This window comes from Rhinolophus ferrumequinum, chromosome 9 (genome assembly GCF_004115265.2).
Source record: "Rhinolophus ferrumequinum isolate MPI-CBG mRhiFer1 chromosome 9, mRhiFer1_v1.p, whole genome shotgun sequence".
Lineage (NCBI taxonomy): Eukaryota > Metazoa > Chordata > Mammalia > Chiroptera > Rhinolophidae > Rhinolophus > Rhinolophus ferrumequinum.
The window spans coordinates 7,510,276-7,535,752 of NC_046292.1; the positions used below are offsets into that span (position 1 = coordinate 7,510,276).

The 25,477-nt window shown below is 45.6% G+C and overlaps 2 protein-coding genes across 2 annotated transcripts in view; one reads left to right on the top strand and one right to left on the bottom strand.

Annotated features, from left to right (window-relative positions):
• The window catches only part of MTOR (mechanistic target of rapamycin kinase), a 115,811-nt gene that overhangs the window by 52,894 nt on the left and 37,440 nt on the right, over positions 1-25,477 (bottom strand). Inside the window, exons 26-28 of the mRNA XM_033113471.1 lie at positions 20,472-20,614; positions 16,878-17,040; positions 16,602-16,747 (exon numbers count right to left, since the gene is read on the bottom strand). Of these exons, the coding sequence (XP_032969362.1) occupies positions 16,602-16,747; positions 16,878-17,040; positions 20,472-20,614 (452 nt within the window). The remainder of the gene's footprint in view (positions 1-16,601; positions 16,748-16,877; positions 17,041-20,471; positions 20,615-25,477) is intronic.
• Positions 4,849-11,202, top strand: ANGPTL7 (angiopoietin like 7). Its single transcript, XM_033113472.1, has 5 exons — positions 4,849-5,589; positions 8,252-8,352; positions 8,913-9,107; positions 9,691-9,889; positions 10,122-11,202. Exons 1-5 carry the CDS (start codon positions 5,220-5,222, stop codon positions 10,289-10,291), a joined length of 1,035 nt encoding a protein of 344 aa, XP_032969363.1. The 5' UTR covers positions 4,849-5,219; the 3' UTR covers positions 10,292-11,202.

Consider the following 25,477-nt stretch of genomic DNA (forward strand, 5'->3'; position numbering starts at 1 on the left):
CTATTACGTGTGGTGTTACTACGAACATTCTCGTATGTATCTTTGGTGCATGCACACTCTCACTTCTGTTTGGAATATACCTACAGATAGAACTGCTGGGTTACACGGCACTGACAAGTCGCTCTCCAAAGTGGTTTCACCAATTTACGTCTTACGTCTGCACGGGAAGTGTATGAAAATCCCCGTGGCTCCGCATCGTCGTCAGCTGTTGGTATTTTCAGTGTTTCCCATTTCCACCATTTGTGCTGATATGCGGTGGCACGTTATAGTTCTGATTTGAATTTCTATAATGACTGAGGAGTCTGACCGGCTTTTCCTGTGTTTATTGGCCTTCTAGATACCTTCTTTCGTGAAATAAGTGCTGGTTCACATCTCTTGCCAAACTTTTAATTAGCCACCTTCAAAAAATTTGTTTAATAAGAGTTCTATATATTCTCTGAACACAGTAAACACACTCCAATACAGCAGTATGTATTGGAGATATCCTCTTGCCTTTCCACTCTCTTCCTGGTGTCTTCTAATGCACAGAAATGACTGCTTTTAGTGCATGTTTTCCTTTATGATCAGTGTTTTTCATACCTTGTTTAAGAAATCTTTGCTTATCCCCAAGATGCTGAAGACAATCTCCTATGTTGTCTTCTAGAAGGTTTAGTTTTACCTTTCACATTTAGAATTTAAATCTCCTGACTCGATGTTTTGTGTGCTGTGTAAGGAAGGGTCAAAAGCCTCCCCCTGACCCCCCCCCCCCAATAAGGCTATCGAGCTGACCCAGCAGAACTTATTAAAAAGACAGTCCTTTCCTCACTGTTCTGTGGTGTGACACTGTTATAAATCAAGTGTCCATATGTGTGTGTGGGACTGTTTCTGGACATTTACTTTTCTTCCATTTATTTATTTGTCTATCCTTGTGCCAACACTATACTGCCTTAATTACTTATGGTACCTTTATGATAAATCTTGATTTCTGGTAGTATAACTCCTCCAAATTTGTTTTTCTTATTCAAAATGCCTTAGCTATTTTTAATCCTTTGCTTTATTTAACTTAATGCTCATGGAAAATCCTGTGAGATGAAGTGGTTATGATTTTTATCTCCATTTCACAAGTTGGTAAATTCAGAGAAATTAAGTAATTTAATTTGCCCAGGGTCATATAACCATTGAGTGATGGGAAGGGTATTAGAACCCAGATTTGTTTGATTCTAGACCCAAGTTTTTAAAGTCCTTAATCCTCAAGCCAGATGACTGCTTCAGGGCATTTAATATGAATGCATTACAATTTTAAGAAATTCTAATGTTCTAAGCCACCCATTTCCAGTTTAAAATCGTGTCTGGCAGCTAGAAAAAGCCACTTTCCTGGTAAGACTCAGGAAAACAAAGCAATGAGAAGCAAAAGCTTCTTGGATTTCTTCCACAGCCCCTGTCTCCAGAATAACAACCACACCCCTCCCATGGACTCACAAGGTCCCTCAGGCCTGGCTCCCCTCTGCTTCTCTGGCTTTAACCCAGATCTCCTACCTTCCTGACTCTTAACTCAGGCTCAGCTACGTACATTCTCCTAGTCAGCCAAGGTCTTTCACACAGCCGCACACCTTTGCTCAGAACGTCCTTTCCCACTCCTGGCTACTTCCTCCCTTTTCTCTAAAACCTGGGTATCACTTCCCTTGGGAGACCTTCCAGAATCTCATCTGGGTTGGGCACTCCTCCTCTGTGTCCCATAACCCCTAGCATGTCATGCTGTCTCAGAGTTTGGCTGTCTGTCTCTCCAACTAGACTGCGAGGCACTTGAAGCGGGGCTGGCATTGTCACTGTGTTCAATTCGCATGCTGGCTAACGGAACAGATGTCTGCTGAAGAGTCGTGAGGGAGAGCTGAAGTACATTTTATACACTGCTAGGTGCTAGAATTACATAAAAGACTCTAAGAAGAGGCCTGAGAGACGATTTCTAATACATCCAGGATGCACTCTTCGGCAGAAGTGTCCAATTAAAAGGCTTAGGGAAGAGATGGAAACAGCTTCTGTGATGGACTTGGGCTTTCAGCTGAGATAGAAATTGGACTGAGTGATAGAAGGGTCAGGTATTAAACGGCTACCTATATAGCATACAAGCCGTGACTCATCAAAAGATTTCAGAAGAAATAAAATATTCCAGGTTCTTCTAAGATGTATCCATTCGACAAAACGGGACTCTGGTTTTGAGGGGAGATGTTTCTCGCCCTCCCCAATTCCAAAAGCGATGGCTTAGGAGTAGGCAGGGGTGGGAATACATTAGAAAAGAAGCCTCCCGAACAGGGACATTTTCAAGACAATGAGACATGACACTCCCGTCTGGGTAGGAGAGACCACCTCTAGGCCCTTCATCCCCAGGCTGCTTGAATGCTGCCACTCCCTGGTGCCAGCCCAAGGCCCTGCAGCTCTGACCGTGAAGTCACTGAGAATTTCCAGGCTACATCAAAACTAACTGACTTTTCTCATTAAGGGTATAAGCTTTATTTTCAAAAACATCTTTCCCGGGAGCACCAAGCTAACCATCTTTTACCACGAGCAAAATGGAGAAAAGGAAAAACTGAGGTATCCAACGCAGGTTCTCCGTATTTTCTGAGTTCTTGCCCATTTTTATGGTCCCTTTGTTCACTACAGGTTACAGAAGGGGCTGAAAGCCTCTCAGAGAAGGGAAAACCGCTCTGGTCCCCCACACTCTTGCTGGTTTTCTCCATAGGCTTACTTTTCCTTCTATTAAAAATGCAGAATCTAGGACATCGCAGGGTTGTGGATATTTTGGAGGACAGATAATTTCCTAGCAAGGGAAACACCCTTAATTAGCTATTTTATTCAAAATTTTCGGGGGTCTATCGACATTTGGGCAGCTTAGGCAATTTAAGAAAATCTGCAAAGAAGAAAAGTTTGTCTCCAACTTACATCTTATGTTAGAAAAAAAGTTTCCAGAAAATAAATGTCAGAGAGTAGGTACTCATGCTAAAAGCTAGATGCTTGTGATCCAAACTTATAACCTCCCTGCCTTGCTAGAAAGGACTGTTCCATGGGTTGCAAATATGAACAATTGGTTCATTTTCTGCCCAGATATGAAAATCTATTCACAACATTTTCCTGATTTGGAGGGAGAAGCGGCTACTGGAAAGAACAAACAAAAAGCTGGCTGGGAATCCATCAAGCTCCATTGTTCTGTGGCGCTTTCTCTACTGTGTTGCTCCACAGGCGCTCCAAGACACCAGGGTCACATGTGAAGTGACAAACCACTGCGTGGCACACAGCACTTGCGTGGCACATGGGTTAAGTCCACGGTCATTTGACGGCTGGGAGATAATCTTGAAGATGATCTCATGGAGTTTAGACGCCGTCGGATGCTGACAGTTGGGGCCAGGTTCGCATTCATGAAATGCACTCCATGGAGCTGAGACTGCAGTGCCCAGCTGTGATGGGTATTTGCCAAAAGAGAGCAAGGACTGGCTGACAGTGCCAACCGTAAACAGCACCTTTTGAGCAGAACGACAAGTTTCTACAGGGTGCCAGCAACATCCTCCCCCCTTAGTGGGCAAAGGAGACGAGGTGAGAAAACAAACCCCGATCTACCTGATCCACTGCTGCTTTTTGATTTAGAGGAAAAAAAATTCATATGGTAACTCCAGCTGCCTGGACAGAAATGCCTTTCTGAGAAGCCAGAAGCCCTGACTGGAGAAGGGCTCTGGGGGACGGTGGCAGGGAAGGAGAGTGGTCAGGCATCAGGCTTGTGTGTGAAGGACCCCCACTGAACAGCAACAGGCCAAGAACTGCCTCAGTAGCTCCGTAACACGGAAAGCACCAGAGTACATTCCAAAGACAGGCCTACTGTTTAAGGACAGAGGGACCTTTGTATACATTCTTAGTGAAAAGCTGATTTTAAGGGTTTAAGGTTTGCTGAAATCCCAGGTTTTTTCCATTTGTTTCCAAAGGAGGAGTGTCCTTCAAATACAGTACGTGGAAAACTACAATGTCCCTATTGTCTGGGGTATGTATGATATGCGAGTATAGATAGAGAATAATTTCAGATTTGCAAACCATATTGCATAGGAAGAGGAAATGAGACTCTAGATATGGATTTATTAAGTGATGGGGGTTCTTTTCTCTGATTTAATATATTTTCCAAGTTTTGAACCATGGGCCAAGGATGGGTCTGTTCTCTGTTCTGCCTGAAGACCAGTGGAAATGTGGGTGACCAAGCTAGAACCATGTCCCTTACTCCTGAGTTTTCATCCCTGATGTCACCTCTAATACCTCTTTGCTAAATGTCAAGTGTGAGAAGCCGCTAAGGGCCCACTCATTGTTGAAGGAGAATGTCAAAAGAAAGCCAACTGAGCAAATCCTGTGGATACAAACTACAAAGTCTTTTTCTGCTTCCTAAATGACTTTATCTACCCTTCTATTTCTAGAGCTTTTCTAAGCTGGAAATGTTCAAATGTGAGATAGTGTTAGATTGAGGTCGAATGAGGGTTTTGTAAAACAGTGAATGCTGATCAGAGAAAGGAATAACGAGCCTCGTTAAAAGCACAGTCAGCAGGATGCCAAAATACACTAGATCCTCCTATAAACAGCATGGATTACATTCACAGGCCTCCCTGGGCGAGTGGAGAGTCTTATTCCCAACTCTCTTTGCCTACCTTCCGCTCACCCCACGGTTATATAACCTTGGAAATGGCATTTGGAAATTCTTATGACCCTGCCCTGCTCGCTGATAGAGCTGAGCCAGTGGCTGGCAGGGGCATAATCTAATAGGCGAAACTGGAAACACACAAATTCACAGTCTTCTTGCCTCAGCCCAGAGCCTGTGCAGGCAGGGAAAGAAAGACTCGCCCGTCTCCCTCCCCCCTTTCTCTGGCCCAAGTTTAGGCTGACTTCACCCAACAGGCACCTGACCCTCCCAGATGAGCTGGGAGGGGCTAAAGCGCCATGCACATGGGGTGTGGGTGCAGGCAGCGAACGATATTTAAGATGCTGAGTTTGCAGGGCATTCAGGCTTGGGGAAGGAAAGCTATAAGATACCCAACTAAGCTGCACTTTCAGAAACTCAAGTTCTGAGAAAAGCTAAGGAAGAGCAAGGAAGGAGAGAAAACCACCAAGTGAGCAAGTGTGAAGTTGCAATTGCTGCAGCTTTGTAGACCGCAGGGAGGCTGGGCACATCCCCATTCCCCCAAAGGAAGAGCCTTCCTCACGCAGGCCCACGAGAGATGCTGGCAAAGACTCTCTCAGCCATGACCTGGCTCTGCATTTTCCTCTTGGCCTTTGTCAGCCATCCAGTGTGGCCACAGAAGCCCCCTAAGCGCAAGACACCTGCGCAGCTCAAAGTGGCCACCTGCTGTGAGGAGGTGAAGGAGCTCAAGGCCCAAGTAGCCAACCTCAGCAGTTTGCTGAGCGAACTGAGCAAGAAGCAGGAGAGGGACTGGGTCAGCGTGGTCATGCAGGTGATGGAGCTGGAGAGCAGCACGAAGCGCATGGAGTCGCGGCTCACGGACGCTGAGAGCAAGTACTCGGAAATGACCAACCAGATTGACATCATGCAGCTGCAGGCCGCGCAGACTGTCACGCAGACCTCGGCAGGTAAGGAGCGCGTGTCCTCATGCTGCTCACCACCTGACCCCCAAACAGCTGAATGTCCCCATCTGTAGCACTGCTTCTAGATTAACATGTTGTCAGGTCAATTACTGGGCGTTCTTTTGGGGTACACTCTTTTGGTACGTGCCAGCAGCTCTATTTTCTCTTTGGTAAAGGCTTACGGAGTGATTCTTTTGATGTCCAATGTTCTGTAAATTTACCCAGTACCTTCACAGGTCTCTCTTACTCACACGATGTTTCAGCACACTGAGGGTATGAATGGCCACCTTGGAGCACAGAGAGATTATGTGGTTTGCCCAAAGTCACACAGCAAAATCTCAGAAACGGGGTTCAGGTCTTCCTGATTGGTCCCCCAGGGGTGACCAGCTGTCCCCTCAGTCCCAAGGGAGCAGGAGTGAACACAAAAACCGTAACATCTGTTGCTCTGGAAGCAATGTTGCCAAAAACAGTTCTCTCATCTGCCTACCATTTCGTGGCGTGGGCATAAATGGAATTTTGTGTCCTCTGTGCAAACCTGACTCCTCTTAGCAGCTCAGAATGAAGTGTACAGACACTGCCCAGAGCCTAAGAACTTCTTATGTGCTTAGGAAGGACAGGCTCCTCGAGGCTCAAGTCTGATATTTCTACTTAGCTCTCATCATCTCCATGAGAAAATGTGATACTGAAATGTGGGTGTTGAGGAGGCCACAAAGAAGACACATTTAATGTTTTCTCTTGCAAAAGAACTTTTAGTTTCTGGTTAGCTTGGTTCAGAGGGGCCAAGGTGAGTTGACTGTTTAGAGAGAAATCTGGTTTTCCGAAATTATCAGGCAATTATTATATGTAAGGAGCGTATCCTATAGATATGTCATTTGTTGTTGATATACAAACTTTTTGGTCCCACTATGAACCTAGTCAATGGCAAAGAACATAGCAAGTCACTGGTCACTCTCAGTTCAAATAAAGAAAAAGTTTTAACATGAAATTAAGCTTAAAAATTCTGTTTTCTTGCATTTAAAGGTAAGATTATAAATCTATCTAAACCAAGGTATGTAATTCACTCTCTAAGCATGTACTTCCTGACACTCAGTTTGGGACTGGAAAGGTATTCTCCGGCCCTTTTCCAGACAAGTGAATCCTGATTTGGTCTGAGACGAAACCAGACACACAGAAGACCAGGCCAGACAGAGGAACCTGACCAGGCCACTTCCTGCTCCTCCAAGTGGGGTTTTCTCACCTCCCCACAGGGAGTTTCTTAGAGTCAAACACAGCTCTCCTGCCGGGCCTCTTACTCTTCCTGCCCAGGACATCATTCCTTCTTTTTCTTAGAGAACCAGGTGCTGGGTCACATTTATACTCTGTGAGCAGGTAGCCCCTTGGAGAAAGCAGTAAGTGGATGTTTTCATCAGTAATAGGAAGTGAGATCTCTGAGGGCAAAGACAAGCCTTGCCCCTCCCCAACGTGCTCTGCCTCAGACAATTCCCACAGTGGCAGTGTTACCGTCGGCCCATCTGTGTGCTCTTCTCTAACACCCAGTGCGGTGATCACAAGAAAAGACTCCCACGGCACAGAGGGCAGGAAGCGTTTCTGGACAGCTAGAGCTCCTGCTCTGACTCCCATCAGGAAAAGCTGTCCCTTTCCCCAATGTCTTTGCTATTTAGAACAAGGGGAAGAAGTCTGGTTACAGCAGGAGGCCCCAGGGCAGCCGGGGAAACATTTAAATCAACCCCAGAGTGAAAACCAGCCTGCCCAACGCTCTCATTTCCTTGTTTTAATAACCATGCCAGGGGAAGGCCTCCAAGGGTTCCTCAGAGTGCATTTTCGTTTGGCTAGCAGTGGTAGATGAATGGGGAAAGGAGAAGGTCATAAATCTTTCTCCCTTAATTAGGGTCCTACAGTGTTTCCCCGAAAATAAGACCTAATAAGAGCCGGACAATCAGCTCTAATGCATCTTTTGGAGCAAAAATTAATATAAGACCTGGTCTTATTTTACTTTAAGACTGGGCCTTATATAAGGCCGGGCCTAATATAATTCTGGGTCTAATATATTATGTAATATAATACAATACAACATAATATATAATACTGGGTATATAACATAATATGTATAGTATAATACCAGGCCTTATATAAGACTGGGTCTTATATTAATTTTTGCTCCAAAAGATGCATTAGAGCTGATTGTCCAGCTAGGTCTTATTTTTGGGGAAACACGGTAGTAGCCATTACCTCTGAAAAACAACAAAACCAACCAACCAAACCAATCAAGAAACAACAATAAAACCAGACCAACCCTATGAGATACTCACAAGTTGAATCTATTAGTGCATCTGTTATGTGGCCCTCACACCCTATAATATTTCCAGAATTCATGGCCTACAGCTATAGCAGGATAATTGATTTCAGAAAAAACCTGAAACCACCTGTTTGACTGTCCTGTTCGTTGATGCACTCTGGGTGAAGGGCTTCCCCATCACCAGTGAAGCCAAAATACACCCCCTTTTGGTACCCCAAGGCCCACCTCTCCCACATTCAGATGCTGCCTAGTGACGAACGCTCGTGAATGAAGTCTCGGTTTTTAAACTTTCCATTTCGATGCAGCAGGAAGGCCTGCCTGCCTGGGAGCCCAGGCCTGGATGCTCACCACTGTGGTCTGTCCCCTTTGTAGATGCCATGTATGACTGCTCGTCCCTCTACCAGAAGAACTACCGCATCTCGGGGGTGTACAAGCTTCCTCCTGATGACTTCCTGGGCAGCCCTGAGCTGGAGGTGAGGTCATCACCGCCCGCTGCCTATGTTCTACATCTGTCCTCCACACCCTCAAAGGGCTGGGGACAACAGGCTTAGTCAAAGTACAAAGAAAGGGAAACTTAAGACGGAGAAACAACCACACCAAATACCAGGGAGCTGTCCCAACACTCAATTTACAAGGAAAAAAAAATCCGGGCATCTGTTTTGCCTTTTCAAATCATTATCATCCAAACACCCATTTTCCAACATAGATCAGATACTTCTGGAACCACCACCTAACTAGCTGAAATCTCCTGCCGCATCCCAGGGCAGTTACTGTCTGGGGGAGGAGAAAAGAGAGACCACGCGGGAGCCTATCAGAAGTACCAGAGTTTTCCCTTCCAGGTCCACGTGCACTTCCTTGGCGCCCCCCTCAGTTCTGCTCATTCTTCCTCAGCAAACACCCTCTGCCCAGCTTGCCCACACTGGGGCAGAATCATGCCACGGCCACTAGCTCTGCAGGGATGGGAGGGGGACGTGAGGTCCACCCCCACGTCCTGCCTCTGTGGGTCCCTGACAGAGCCTCCTCTCCGCTCCAGGTGTTCTGTGACATGGAGACGGCGGGCGGTGGCTGGACTATCATTCAGAGACGGAAGAGTGGCCTTGTCTCCTTCCACCGGGACTGGAAGCAGTACAAGCAGGGCTTCGGCAGCATCCGCGGGGACTTCTGGCTGGGGAACGAACACATCCACCGGCTCTCCCGACGGCCAAGCCGGCTACGTGTGGAGCTGGAGGTGAGCAGAAGCGCGGTGCCAGGACCAGACCAGGCCAGCACGCACAGCGGCAAACAAGTCCGGGGTGCCAATCCTATTCTTATCCACTTAGGCTTCTGTACTTATTATGACGGTTTCCCTTCAGGTTGCAGGATGGGTGAGGAAGAATAGGTTCTTTCCTATTTTTCAGAAAAGTGAGGCTGCAGGTGCACAGGGAGAGGCTGGTCTCAGGCCAGAGCCAAGAAATCCAAGTCAGCGACCTGGGGCACGAGGGCGTCTGTGTGCAGACCTCACCGCTACTGGTCGGTGACCCTCGTCAGAGGCCTTCAAGCATCGCTACATTACTCTTCCGATACCTCTAAGTGGGCCATTGCAAAAACACATGTGTACAGATACAGAAAGAGAGGGTAATCAAGACCGGAGGGCGACTCAGCAGGACCCTTGCTTTCTGACGCCCAGGTTTAGAAGTAGACAAGTAATAAAGCCTTCCTAGATTTCTAGCAGGGAAAGGTGTATGGAGAGAGGTGCTGGGGAGAGAAGAGGCAGGGTGGGGTGGAATGACGCCCCGCGGCAGCTTTTCTAAGGCCCTGCCTCGTCCGGACAGGACTGGGAGGGCAGCACGCGCTACGCTGAGTACAGTCGCTTTGTCTTGGGCAACGAACTGAACAGCTACCGCCTGTTCCTGGGAAACTACAGCGGCGACGTGGGGAACGACGCACTCATCTACCACAACAACACGGCCTTCAGCACCAGGGACAAGGACAACGACAACTGCTTGGATAAGTGCGCGCAGCTCCGCAAAGGTGAGCCCTGGGGGGGCTGGGGGGGGCTCGGGTACAAGGCCATCGCCCAGCCGAGGGGGGGTGTGACTATCACCGCACGGCCAGTATTCCAGCTTTGGCATTTCCTGTTTCTATGGGCTCTCACTGCTTAGCTACTGTTCCAAAAACAAGTTCCCAAATCCTGGTGGCCTCGTCTGCCAGCCATTTCCCAGGGGAGGACATAGCCGGCTCACCAGCTATTTTCTCGTGCCAGGTGGGTACTGGTACAACTGCTGCACAGACTCCAACCTCAACGGGGTCTTCTACCGCCTCGGAGAGCACAACAGGCACCTGGACGGCATCACCTGGTATGGCTGGCACGGCTCCACCTACTCCCTCAAACGAGTGGAGATGAAAATCCGCCCGGAAGACTTCCAGCCCTAAAAGGAGGCCTGCTGTGAGCAGGGCGGGAGAAATGGAGACAAATGGAGGCTGGGCAAGGACGGAGGAGAGGAAGAGAGGGCGGCAAGGCTATGGACGGAAAATGGCCTAAAATCTCCAATACGAGAGCCAGTCTCTGAGGAGCACAATACAATTGCATGTACCAAGGATGTCACACTAAACAGGATGAAGTATTTAAACACAATGGGTCCTGACACGTACTCCTCAGGGGGCTGGCCAGAGTGGGCTTTATCTGCTGTGGTCCCTGACATAGCAAGTTTTTCCACATGATTTTTCTATGAAAGAAAAATAACTGTGAGATCACGTTCCCCATTTTCCGTATGGCCTAAGCTTATGTGAGGGCAGACGTTAAGTCCTTTTGCTGAAAGGAACCATATTATTTTGATTCTCAAGGAGAGGCCCTGGGTGTTAGAGAAAGGAATGGAAGAGGGTGGTGGGAGAGAGGAGCTTCTACTTTGGAATCCAATGAAACTACCTTTCGCTGGCACATTTTCTTTCTAAAGACAAAAGTTATTCTGCTGGAGGTTAGCTGACCCAGGCTGGACTTGACTGGACGGCACTGGGCCTTGCCCCTGGCCTCCCTGAGCACCTCCCCTGCTTGGCCTCCATCAGGGCACAGCACTGAGAGCAGGAAGTGGGTCCAGCAATGGCCAGGGAGCTCCTACGGGAGGTGACGGAAGGTGCCCTTGGGGATGCCAGCACAAAACTGCCCTCAACTACTCACAGTCACAGATATATCTACATTTCCTTTTTCAGAAAAGAGCTTCCTCTTCTACCTTGTCTATGAAAAGGGGCTGAAACAAATGAAGGCAGATGGCACTATGCTTAATAACTCATGCTGTATATAAGCATTTTGCTTTGTAAAAATAAAATATGATAGTCTGTTTTAAACATTCAAAATTTCTTTTTCTTTTACAATAAACTTTTAAAATGTGTTCAGTTTTAAATGATCACCATTACCACTTAGAGCAAGGTAAAAAGTTTAAGTGAAAACTCAGAGGGTGAACAGTGAGAAAGGGACTGAGTTTGTTGCAGTCTTCAGGGAAACCAAGGGAGGAGCAGGAAGCCCAAAATGAAAAGGGAAGGGACTTTTACGGAGGGCAGCAGCGCCTGGTAGAGGTCAGATCCGGTCTACCTACCTAAGCCCCCCAGAGGCCAATGTCATCACTTGGCTTCAAAATACTTCGCAAACCAACACTCTTACCTTCTACTTAGGCGAACTAGCCTTTGCCATAACAGATGTCAGATAATTCTGATCTTTAGGAAGTCGTTTGTCCTGGCCAGTAAGAACCATCCCCCCTGAGCAGTCAATGTGAGGTAAGCCGGGATTCTTACCCAGTATTTTCACTGCATCGACAGTCCTGTGATTGTTGGGAACCTATTAACCTTAAAAACAAGAATCATGGGGATTTTCAAAGAAATAAAGTGAGAAGAAATACACTGGAGTAGGGCTTCCCATGGGGCAGGTATTCTAACAGAGACTTCCTAAGGCACACAGGGGAATGTGACATGCTCAGAAGCCAGCACAATGCTTCTAGGAAAGAGGATGAAAAGATCAGGGAGCTAGAAGGAGATGAAGAGAAGGAAGAACATAAGATACCTATGGCAGAAGTACCTAAAAATTCTCTTTCTCATTTCCCATATGCCCACAACAGAAAAAAACCGAGGCTTGAGGCAATAAAAGTTAAAATAAACAAGCGGGACTCCTCAAACTAGAAAGCTTCTGCACAGCAAAGGAAACAATAAATTGAAAAGGCAACCTACAGAGTGGGAGAAAATATTTGCAAACCTTAACCCCTAGTAAGCGGTTACTATCCAAAGTACATAAAGAACTCATACAACTCTATAGCAAAACAGCAAATAATCCAATTAAAAATAGGGCAAAGGACTTGAATACAGCTTTTTCCAAAGTAGACATCCAAATGGCCAATAAGCACATGAAAGGGTGTCCAACGTCATTCATCATCAGAGAAATGCAACTCAAAACCCCAATGATAACACCTACTACCTCACACCTGGTACGATGGCTATTATCAAAAAGGCAAGAGATCAGTGTTGACAGGGCTGTGGAGCAAAGGGAGCCCCTGTGCACTGCTGGTGGGAATGTGACCTGGTACAGCCGCCATGGAAACCAGGATGGAGGTTCCTCAAGAAATTAAAACTCAAACTACTGTATGAGCCAGCAATTCCACTTGTAGATATACACCCGAAGGAAACGCAATTACTTGAAGGGATATTTACACTCCCATGTTCACAGATATCATTTACATAGCCAAGATACATCCTTCAAAAGATGAATAAAGGACACACACACACACACACACACACAGAGCAATGTTATTCAGCCATAAAAAGAAGGAAATTCTGTCATCTGTGACAACATGGATGCATCTGGAGAGCATTACGCTAAGTAAAATAAGACAGAGCAAGATAAATATTGTATGGTATCACTTATGTGGAATCTGAAAAAAAAGCTGATTTCACAGACACAGAACAGAATGGTGGTTGCCAGGCAGGACATGGGGGAGGGGAAAATGGGGAGATGAAGGTCAAAGGGTACAAACTTTCAGTTATTAGACGAATAAGTTCTGAGATTACAATACACAGCACGGTGTCTATAGCTAAAAAATATTATATATTTGAAACTTTGCTGAGAGTAGATTTTAAGCATTTTTACCACACACACATACACACACACACACACACACACACACACACACACAAAGACTTAGCTATTTGAGGGGGCAGACGTGTTAATTATCTTGATTTTGGTAATCACCCCATAATGTATATCACATCCTTACGTTGTACACGTTAAATACATAGAATTACATTTGTCAATTATTTCTCAATAACGTTGGGGGGGAAGCGTCTGTACTGTGCTCATCAAAACCTGGGGTTGCTGAAACGTACTCATATTCTTGTATCTACACAGTCGAGTAACTTGAAGTATAAACTTTTTGAGACAAGCTTACTGTTAAAAGAAAAAATAGTTATAAAAAAACCCAACCAAAACCAAAACACTGAGGCCCTGTGCCAGGGTCCGTGGTTTCCTTTGCCCTTCCGGGAAGGCTTCCGAGAGCGAGGCAGAGGGAAGAGGAAGAGCAGTTGTTCCCGAGTGCACAGAGCACCCCAGCCACTTAACCTGCGGGCTGCACACTCTGACCAGAACCACGTTTAAAGCACCTCGCTGGTGCAGGGTGACGGAGAACAAGTACTCACAGGTGAGCACAGCATGGTCTCTGACCTGAGAGAGGGCAGAAGTCCCAGGAACCAAAACGGGAGCTCAGTGTTACTCCCAAGGGAAAAAAACCATTTTGTTCTGAGCACATCCTCCACGATGTGAGACAAGAAGGTACGAACAGCCCCGACCGGCAGCTGTTAGAGCTGCATGTCCACCTAGTAACACTGACTCCTGTCTCTATTTTTAATTCTGCAGATGTGTCAATCAGAAAATTTTTTTCAAATGGGATTCCATGTCAGGGGCTGGGCAGTGAAAGCATCCAGTTTTGATCTGATCCTCTCTTCTCCTTAGGGTGGAGAAAGAAAAGAAGGTGCTAGGGACTGACTGTGTGTGCCTCCCCTTCACCCCCAAACATGCTGGAGCCTAACCCGCAATGCAATGGGGTTAGGAGGTGGGGCCTTTGGGAGGTGTTTAGGCCACGAGGGTGGAGCCCTCATGAATGGGATTAGTGCCCTAATAAAAGGGACCCCGAAGGGCTTGTTCTCTACTTTCCACCATGTGAACCAGCAGAGAGCAGTTGGCAATCTGCAACCCAGAAGGGGGTCTCAGCAGAACCTAACCAACCTGGCACCCTGATCTTGGACTTCCCAGCTTCCAGAACTGTGAGAAAGAAATGTTTGTTGTTGAAGCTGCCCAGTCGCTGGTAATTTGTTACAGCAGCCTAAAGGGACGGAGTCAGCAGGCCACCAGACCTTACCCTAGGGCTATGGGCTAACCAAGCAAAAGCCACGTGTGTGTGCGCACGTTTGTCTGTCTCCAGATGACTGAATATCCATTGAATCCTCTGTCCCCCTAAGGAGCAGTTATACTTACTGATCTATAGGAGCTTTGAGGACATGGGTATACTTTAGACTGTCTCAACGTCAGCCCTGGTTTGGGGATCACATGTGGATTTAATTTGTCCGGGAGCAGACAGGGAAAAATGTCATTAGGTAGGAAGACAGATTAATCCAGCAGCAAGAGAACAATGTTGCTAGCACAACACAGCTTTTTAACACAAAAACAAAAACTAAGAACCCGCTGTGCAAAGATGCTTTTGTGTACAGTTAATCTGATTGTTTCTAAAAGAATTTAAGGCACTTTATTCAAGTATATGTACTTAAATGAGCTTTTAAAAAGTGAACAAATGGTGAGGAGAAAATTAAAGTAGGAAAACAAAATAAAGCTGGAGGAGGGGAGGGCAGTAGACAAAATAGGTAAGATATCTGTAATTTCTCAGAGGTGGGCCAGGAATTAGGCTGCGAACTCTCCAGTAGCCACTGTGAGGAAGGGAATTCAATCTATTGCTGCAGAGCAATGTCCCCCAGACTGGACCAAAGTGTGGCTTAGGGACGTACAACCAGCACTGGTCTGACGGCGGGGAGGAGTTTCCCCGAGTCTCACGAGAGGGCTGCGGAAGTGCAGAGAGCAACTTCCTCAACAGCAGCTTGGCCTGAGGCTGTTTCTTAAAACTTTCTTCAGTGAAAATGGTGGGAGAACATTGAAATGGTGCTTAGGAAAAGCAGCTTTACAAAACCAGTAGCAAAAGCACCAAATGGATTCAAAAAGGGGTGGACCTTCTGGTCTATAGACCAACTGAAGGGAGGCAAAACTGTAAGCTCAGCTGAATCAGACGAGGAACAAACCAGAGCTTCAAGTACGTACTGGCTTTACCTGGGAACAGAGGTGTTCCCTTGTTTGTTTTCTTAAAGCCCACATTAATCTGCGAAGAATTTTGAGGACTTATTTTCACTTATATTGGCTTAACAAGTTAAATGACCTTGAAACTTTTCCAGGCCTCTGACTGTATCTTTCTATTACAAAGCTGCATAAACATTAACACTTCTATGATTATCTCAGATATGGGGAGAAATCTGGAGTAGGACGAGGGAGGTTTCAGAGAGGCCTCAAACAGAAAAATGTGGAAAACTAGTTATTTGATGCTCAAGTTATCACATTTCCTACTCAAGTTACCAGGTTTCCTACTAGTTAGTTATCAAGTGAGACTGCGTTAGCCATGCCAGAGATAGGAGGAAGAGACGCAGGCGTTCACATTTGCTGTGCCGATTGCGAAACTGAAGCCTACCCCGTAAGATGCCATGTTTATGACCGTTCCCCTGTGGTATTTTGGAAATCAACATTCTCTCAAATCCAATTCATTTGGGCAAAAACATGAGTCTATTGCTATCTTTTTGGTCACTTTTTAAAGTGTCTAAAGGAACACTTTTTAGCATCTACTCAAAAGCACAACTAGCAAAGAATTTGGCTGTTTCATCATGCTCCCAAACGAAGGAAACGTCAGCCACAGCAGAGGTACTACTTACTAGCTGGGTGATTTCCCCTCAACTATCTGCAGTGAAATAATCAACCATGTGAGCATTTCCACGAAGATAATTAGATCCCAAAGTTAATATTCTCTGATAATCATTAGGGGAAGTAAACGGTTCTCTAGGAGCTGGAGCTAACACTTCAGGCTGCTTGTAATTTCGTAACAGCAGAAAACTTTATTAAACAACCTATTTTTCCCATACCCAGAAGACTCAAAACCAGCTTATGAGAGGAGAGAACATAACCGAATCGGGGGAAAAAAACCACTGAATCTCAGACTTCGCTCTGCCTTTTATATTCATAGAACTCCAGAGGAGGAAGACTCCGGGACCACCATATTTAGTCAATAAACCCCCCCCCACCTTTGGGGGTCTCTGAAGCACAGGAACCAGTACTTCCTCTTCCTGCCCCAGAGAGCGCTATCTAACCCAGACAGACATAAAATTGATTTTTCCGAGGCTGCTATGGAAACAGAATTGCTTCTAGACTGATTTCACTGGGACAAGCAAGCACATGTTGGAGAACAGCAGAAGCCCAGGTGCTAAGGGTCAAATGACAATTATGGCTGGAATATGGGGGAGAGCCATCTGCAACTACATCTCATTTAAACGTGTTGGCCAGACCCGATGGCAGATTACAGAGCAAAAGTCTCCAAGTGACTCCAGTGAACTGGCAACAGACAGTGGGAGGAGAGAGGTCATTTGAGAGGAAGGCAGCAATTAAAAAGGGTTTTCAGCCTACCTGATGAGAGACTCTAGGATGGCGGGGGTGGGACCTTTCTGGAACTCCAGTTCTTTGTAGTGTAGCGCTTTGGCATATGCTCGGCACTTGGCAGCCCTCTCACCCAGTAAAACAATGCCATTGTCGTCTCTCAATGGCAGGGGGCCCTGGAGGAGAGCAGAAGCCCACAGGAAAATGGCAGACGGGGCACAAACAAGAGTGCGCCACGTGAGTGCTTCTCCCCTCCCACCAGCTGGTTCTGTCAGGCTCCATCTGGACAATGGGGAAAAGTCTCACCTTGTCACTGTGCTCCATGAATTCAGCCAAGTTCAAGAGGGTTTGTGTGACTTCAGCGATGTCCTGTGAGGTGAGGGCCAACTCGATGCTTCTGATAAGTTCATCCTGTTGGTCTTCATTCAGTTCAGACCAGCAGGACACAAAGGCGGCATTGAAGAGATCCCTGAAGGCAGAGAGGGGTGGAGAAAGATATCGGAAATGCCGCTGCCTGGTGCCAAGCCACACCTACCGTGCTTCCCCGAAAAGACGACCTAGCCGGACCGTCAGCTCTAATGCGTCTTTTGGAGCAAAAATCAATACAAGACCCGGTCTTATATTATACTATATTATGTAAAACGCAGTCTTAGAGTAAAATAAGACCAGGTCTTATATTAATTTTTGCTCCAAAAGACGCATTATAGCTGACGGTCCAGCTAGGTCTTATTTTCGGGGAAGCACAGTATCTGTCTACCCTGGTATCACTTATACTGGTTATACAGACCAGTGCTGTCCAATAGAACTTGCTGGAAATAGTCTATATCTTCCCTGTTCAATGAGATAGCCATTGATCATTGAGGACTTGAGCTGTGGCAAGTGTGGCTGCGGATCTGAATTTTGAGTTTTGTTTAATTTTAATTAAAATAACCACATGTGGTTAGTGACTACTGTATTTTACAGCTCAGGTACAAACATCATGACATATAGGAACTGTGTGTGGGGGCAAGAGGAGAAAGACGAGCAGAGAAAAGTAACTTGTCTCCACAGGCATATTACTTGGCAGTTTTTTTGCATCATTGCTTGTCACTGGAGGGGATGAACAAAAAGGGGACTTCTAACACAGAAGTTGGCATTAACAGATTTGTAAAACAATAATCTTCAAATAATTCTTGGGATATTTCTCAGGCAATGTCCAAATTCCTAAAATCGGAAGTGGCAAAGACAGCCTCTGTTACTACTATTCAAAATATAACCAGACCCTTAGTTGGATGGTCATAAACAGAATGACAACAGAACTTAAGAAGCCAGAAACATCCAAGTCTACCTATACATCTTAAAAGATTCTCTAAGCCAGTCTCTAACAGCTTGGACCTTCCAAAGACCTGGAACCAGAGGTGCCATTTCTAACATTACTACAAGTATTTTAAATCCCTACAACGTCACGTGGGTGGACCTATTTGCTACCCCTGACATTAGAACTTTAATCCCCACCCTCTCTTTTTTGGTGACTATGGAGAGAGGAGAGTTGGAAACCACAGAACATGCCTATAATGTATGGATTTAGCATTTGATGCCTCTGCATCTACTTTTTGTTACAAGTTATATAGGTTAAGTCAGATCAATGTATACAATTTTGGAATCTGATGAAAAAAACAATATTCAAAATTCAAAGGATAATATAATATAAAGACTGAAAGAAGTGTAAATTAAAAAATAAGCTTTCTGGTCTAGGTCCGAGGCCACATTGGATCCGAAATGAAAATATCTGGCACGAAGGGGATAAACACATATGTGTATATTTATCACAAGACTCTTTTGGATGACATTGTGTTCAAAAGTGACTTGGAACAGAAGAGAGGTACACTAAGACAGCTAAGCATACAAAATCTGTACTACGGAAACACGGACGTCCTAGGAACTATTTTAAAGCATTATAAAAATACTTGAAAGAAATGAGATGAGGGAGGTTCCAGTCAAGATAGCGCAGTAGCCTCGGAAACAACTAAGGATGATGCTTGCCAGAATCCTTTCACAATAATAAATCAAGAAATTTATAGGCGCAAACTGGATCCATAATAAATGCTTTGTTCTGACTGGGGGAAAAAAAAAAGATAAACCAAATCATGGCATCAAAGCAACAGTCTCAGGGACAATCACTAAATACACTGCTAAATCACCACACCTGCTAACTCCAAACAGCAAACCAGCTGTGCTGATAAAAGCGAAATAAAATGCCTTTCCTTTGGCTTCTTCCTAACGAGAAAGGCTATCTGTTAACTAAATCACCGTTTTATGCCTCATTGTAAATCATAATTGCCCATTGTAGAAAAATTTGGAAAATAGGGGGAAAAAAATCACTGCTTAAACCACCCACTTAGAGATAATCGTTGTATTACTTTCTAAACTTTTCCCTACATACATATATTTGTAATAGTTAAAATCACATTTATACCATTTTATATTCCATTTCATTCACATTATACTATAAAGATTTTTGCATGCATTAAAACTTTTCATAAACCAAATTTTTTTTTTTTTTTAGATTTTTTTATTGGGGAAGGGGAACAGGACTTTATTGGGGAACAGTGTGTACTTCCAGGATTTTTTTCCAAGTCAAGTTGTTGTCCTTTCAATCTTAGTTGTGGAGGGCGCAGCTCAGCTCCAGGTCCAGTTGCCGTTACTAGTTGCAGGGGGCGCAGCCCACCATACCTTGTGGGAGTTGAACCGACAACCTTGTGGTTGAGAGGACGCACTCCAACCAACTGAGCCATGCAGGAGCTCAGCGGCAGCTCAGCTCAAGGTGCCGTGTTCAATTTTAGTTGCAGGGGGCACTGCCCACCATCCCTTGTGGGACTCGAGGAATTGAACTGACAACCTTGTGGTTGAGAGCCCACTGGCCCATGTGGGAATCGAACCGGCAGCCTTCGGAGTTAGGAGCATGGAGCTCTAACCGCCTGAGCCACCAGGCCGGCCCCATAAACCAAATTTTTAATGGCTGTTTAAGATTTACTATTTAAAACAGTATTTTTTATGGCAAATTCTATTTTCCAAAGATGACTGCAACACTATCTCCTGTTCCATATGCTCTTCTAGAATCATGCTACTCTCCTATGAAGAGGTAGCAACCGTGTCTCCTCCCCTTGAACCCTAGTGGGACTTTGTGACTCCCCTGAACAACAGAGTATGGCAGAAGTGACACTATGTGACTTCCAAGGCTAGGTCATACAAATAGCATGCACTTCCGTGGGAACACTCACTCCTGAACTCAGCCCGTATTCTGTGAGGAAGCTGGAGCAATCCATCACGCAGTTCGTGCACAGAGGAACCAAGGCCCAGCCAGGCCCGAATTTCCAGTTGACAGTCAGCCCCAATTTGCCAGACATATGAATAAGCCATCTTGAAAGTAAACATTCCAGCCCCCAGACAAACACCCCCACTGACTGTGTGCAGCAGAGACAAGCTGTCCCCACAAGTCCTGTTCAGATAGATTCATGAGCAAAATAAATGACTGTTGTTGTTTTGGACCACTAAGTTTTGGGGTATTTGTAATGCAGCAATAAATAACTGGAATATATTATTATTGGAAACAGGTTATAGTAAACTATCACATAGCTGTTTTTCAGAGTTGTAAATGACTTTGTAATTAAAATTTTGGACCTAAATCTATTAAGGAAAGGTCTACTCACAAGGTTAAGTTGGATGCTTTTCCTGCAATAGGACTTTTTTCAATTTGCCTTTTTCTTTACCTTTCCCCCCCAGAAGTTAGCAAAATTAAAAGTACTAGCCCTGTCACTATTGCCTATTCCATTACTAATTCTTATATTAATATATCGTTTCCTACGTGCTGAGCCTCTTGAGGCCAGCCTGAAGCTGGGAAGGAGGAGTCCTGACACATACCTGGCCATCGGGTTGTAGGCCTGAGCCAGGGCCCAGCACGAGCGCAGGGAGGGGGACGAGGAGTCCTTCAACAGCTCCAAGCTCAGCCGTCTCAGCCACTCCAGCCAGTCATCTTTGGAGACCCTTCTGGCAGCTCCCCAGGCCTGTAATCCCACAGGTGACAATGGAAAACCATCAACTTTAAGGGCCAATTGTCTATTTAATAGTCTACTTCTTTGATTTATAAAATTATACCTCTCCTGATAAAATTCCCCCAGAGCACAAATAAAAGAATAATATTTAATTAAAAGCCATAAAGCAAAAACAGCAACCTCTCAAATATACCACAGTGTAATGCAGAGTCTCAGCTCCCAGCAGGTGAACACAAGAGATGTTGAGGCCAAAAAGGAACACCCCCGGAGCCATGGCTAGCGGGTTCATACCACTATATTCTCGCTGGCGGCTGGTCGAGAAGCAAACATCTGCCAGTACCCCACAAGGGGGTCTTCCTGCACCACAGTCTCACTGGCGACTGGGCGAGACACAGGAAATAGAATCCGCACCATCTGCAATCGCATCATCTGCACTCTCCATGCTTGCAAATGTAGCTGGGGCAGTTATATACAAAACAATAGTGGCTAATGGCCAACTGGTTACAGCTGACGGCCATCTAAAAACTGAGCCAGCACCTTTCCATGTGAGGTCCAGAGCCTGGAAACTGCTCTCCTGGCCCTGTCCCTACACAGTACAGAAAGTCTGTCTTACAACCAATTTGTGCTGGATTCTATCAGCAAAGCAGAGAGCTCTACAGACCCAGAATGGATGGGGACGGTCACATATGGACTGTATTCACTTAATGGCCTCCAGCAGTGTGTGAAGGGCCCTGGGCGCTCTACATTAGGACACTGGCTCAGCTGACAGCAGTCACACAGGGAAAGGGAAACTGCTCACCACCCTGAATCATGTCAGTCAGGTGAGTGGTGAGCTCCTGGCACATGGCACTATGGTGGAATAACACAAAAGGAGTGGAGCAGATGTAATTTTTACTATCTAGTGTATGCCCTCTAATTGTCCTCAAGACTCCAACCTGCCAGGCATCAAGAGTTACTCAGGGGCAGCTTCGATGGGTGGAAAGACTTGGGCTCTGGAGACAGACAGTGTAGTGCAGTGGCCAATAGCCATACTCTGGAGCTCAGTGGCTTGAGCGCAAATCCCAGTTATGTAACTTATGGGCTGTCTGACCTTAACTTATCTCCTCTGAGCCTCAGTCTCCTCCTCTGTAAATTAAGGATAATAGTTCCCATCTCATAGGGTGTTTAAAGGTTTAACTAAGTATATATATGTGTAAAGGATTTATAACAGTGCTTGGCACAAAGTTAGAGCTGTGTGTGAGTGCCTGGTACTCGGAAGTTAGAAACACCTGGTTGGAATCCTGGCTCTGCCACTCAGCAGCTATGGCACCCTGAGCAAATTACTTGTCTGTTGCATCCGGGCCTCAGCCTTCCTTATCTGGGCATAATGTATCTAAAGGGTCTAGCTGGAACAGATGAGCAAAAAAATGGTTGCAATTATTATCAAAATGACATCTCTTTGAATTGGCCCGGACCTAACTACTAAATCCCAAATTTTTAAAATAAATTTTTGAAAGACTTTTTCCAGCAGAACAGACATATGGATCCTCCCTAAACCAGGAAAATCACGTATGTTAGAGAAGAACTTCTCAAGGGAAGTGGTCCATGGAGTGAGAGACCCCATGTGCTACAGCGCCTAACCATCAATGGCTCAACCCATCACCTTCCTGGGACAAAGTGGAGACCTGCTGCTGCTTTCGATGAGGTACCCATGGGGGACACTGCACAAACTACTATTTTATGTCAGAAGCCGAAGTAGAGATACGACAGGAGACAAACTAAAAAATTATGTGAAGGATTCTCAATGACCATACAATGAGAACAACTGAACTAGAAAGAAGTGACACCAGATACCAGAGACTTGCCTTTTAGGCCTTGTCCTGCTGAATGAAATGGGAACATCAAGTCCTTTTCTATCCAGGCATGTCTGGTTTCCTCCCTATACAATGGATCTCTGGATCGCTGCACTGTATGTAGCATGTGGCATTTTAAAAGTTGGACATATGAGTATAAAAGGAAGTTGTCACTACTGTCTTTTGCCCTCTAATGACGCAAGGATGAGCCTGGGTAAAGCAGAGGCAATTCAGCACAGTGGTTAACAGACTGGGTTTGGGAGTCACACTATCTAGGTCAAATCTTGGCTCCACCATTTACTAGCTGACATTGCCAAATTACTTAACCGTTCAGTGCCTCAACGTCCACATCTGTAAAATGGGGGTAGTAACGACAGCACCTAACCCGTAGTGTTACTGTGAAAATTAAAGGAATCGATATAGGTAAAGTGCTCACAACAATGCCTGACACATGGAAAGCACTCAACAAATGCTGGTAGCTGTTATTGCTACCATTGTTGTTGTTAACCATTTGATAAAAGGGGTCTTCAAAAAAAGTCTGGGCCGGCCCGGTGGTTCAGGCGGTTGGAGCTCTGTGCTCCTAACTCCGAAGGCTGCCAGTTCAAGTCCCACATGGGCTAGTAGGCTCTCAACCACAAGGTTGCCGGTTCAACTCCTCGAGTCCCGCCAAGGATGGTGGGCTCCGCCCCCTGCAACTAAGATTGAACACAGCACCTTGAGCTGAGCTTCCACTGAGCTCCCGGATGGCTCAGTTGGCTGGAGCGTGGGCTTTCAACCACAAGGTTGCCAGTTCAATTCCTCGAGTCTTGCAAGGGATGGTGGGCAGTGCCCCCTGCAACTAAGATTGAACACGGCACCTTGAGCTGAGCTGCCACTGAGCTCCCAGATAGCTCAGTTGGTTGGAGCGCGTCCTCTCAACCTCAAGGTTGCCGGTTTGACTCCCACAAGGGATGGTGGGCTGAGCCCCCTGCAACTAGCAACGGCAACTGGACCTGGAGCTGAGCTGTGCCCTCCACAACTAAGACTGAAAGGACAACAACTTGAAGCTGAACGGCACCCTCCACAACTAAGATTGAAAGGACAACAACTTGACTTGGAAAAAAGGCCTGGAAGTACACACTGTTCCCCAATAAAGTCCTGTGACCCTTCCCCAATAAAATCTTAAAAAACAAAAAGAAGTCTTAGCTTAATGGATAACGGCACAATCAGTCAGGCTAAGTCCCCCACATGGGGTTTTCCCCGCTGCTATTTAATTTAAAACAGAATCAACTCAATTCTCTGGTTCTGTAGTAACTGTTTAAATGCCAGCCAGTTTCCTTTTGCCCTCCCACTGGCCACTGACCGGTACAGGTTGGTGGGATGCTAGCTTATTCATTTAGAAGCTAAGCCCAATAGAAGCTGCTGAAAATCCTGGAAGGCATTCCAGAGGTATATATATACATATACACACACACACATATATATATACATACATATATATATGTATATATATGCATATATGTATGTATATATATGTATATATAAATGTTTTTTATGTTTTCTGTACCATGTAAATCCTCTGTTAGTACAGCCAATAAAAGGTGACTGAGGTGACAAATTGTTATTTTGAAAGCTGGTTAAAACTAGTAAATACACCAATCCCTAATTATCACGACAAGTATGCAGAGCACAATTTACTTTTCGTTGAAATGGAACTGAGTGGCAGCTGTGGGGGACTTTGCTTAGGGTTTTTGAACTTGACTTGTTCTCTCAGGTGAGATAAAAATTCCTTTTTCTGTTTGGCAAAGGTTATGCTTATTTTTCCAAGTGCTGGGTAGAAAGCAAAACTTCCTGGAAGCAAACTAGACTACTGGAGAATTTCCTAAAATAGAGACCAAAGCTCTAAAGCAGGGCGGACAGCTTCCTGGTTGGAAGGACATTCTGAACCCAGGCAGGCTGAAAACATCTGGGTGGAAAAAAGCACATCTGTTCTCCTTGCCTGGCCCCTCCCTCAAGTGTGAGATGTCAGCAGGGTGGCCTCAAAACGGCCTGGGAATGCCAAGTGACTGATGACCTTTTTCTTCCTCCTGGAGTCTCAGACGAGCAATCATAAAACCCACAGACAGGAAGCACCATCACTCCTGACCCAGGGATCTCTTACCACACCGTCTTCCACCATCAAATATCTCTCAGCTGTGGTCACTTTCGAGCTGTCTGGGCGGGTAAAAGCTGACACCACAGACAGTAATAAACCCCAAGTGTGGCTAAGCTGGGTGTGAACACATGCATACAGGTCTGCGTTCAAACCTTTATGGGCTTGGCCAAAGAAGAGAACGAGTCAGCTGGGACCCAGTCCTGCCCAGTTCTTTACCTCCATCTGCTGTTACACATGACATGCAGCTGCCTTGGGTCAGCTGCTAACAAAGGAAGAGGAATACCATGTTGAAATCCAAACTGGATTTCACTCATCAGAAGCACTAGAGACTAACGCAAAATGGGGAAATAAGCAACCTGGTCTTTTTATTTAAAAGTCAGTGATGTACCTATGCTTGATTATTCTGCTCAGACCCATTACAGAGATTTTGAAACTGCCTGCTTTTAAGTGGATGGCTGATGGCATACAGGGTGAGAAGCTGGTTATACCCCAGCTTTGGTCAGCATAGAGAATTCAGTACTTACTTATCTGCAAAGATCTAAAACCTCGCTACTCAAAGTACGGTCCATGAACCAGTACCATCGCCATCACCTGGGAGCTTGTTAGAAATGCAGAACGTCAGGCCTGACCTCATCCGCCTGAATCAGAGTATTTTAACAAGCTCCCCAGCAGCTGATAAGCCCCTTGAGTCTGAGAAGTTTGAGAAGCACTGCTTTGAAGAGCCTGAATCAGCCTCAGTGCTAACCAGGGGCTCACTGGTTGCGTTCCATTCATGCAAAAAGAGAATGATATTTTCAACAGTGTCCTACTGTCAAAGCTCCAAGGGAGCACAGAAGGACACTGTGTTCTCTATTTTCCCTCTAATACAAAAATTTATAATTCGGACACCCTGAGAAAGACAAAATGACC

Bases quoted from the DNA above. Each gene is read 5' to 3' on its own strand.
- ANGPTL7 (XM_033113472.1), top strand. From the start codon at position 5,220: ATGCTGGCAAAGACTCTCTCAGCCATGACCTGGCTCTGCATTTTCCTC. The intron at 5,590-8,251 runs GTAAGGAGCGCG...TCCCCTTTGTAG, and splicing joins TGTCACGCAGACCTCGGCAG to ATGCCATGTATGACTGCTCG. The intron at 9,108-9,690 runs GTGAGCAGAAGC...TCGTCCGGACAG, and splicing joins GGCTACGTGTGGAGCTGGAG to GACTGGGAGGGCAGCACGCG.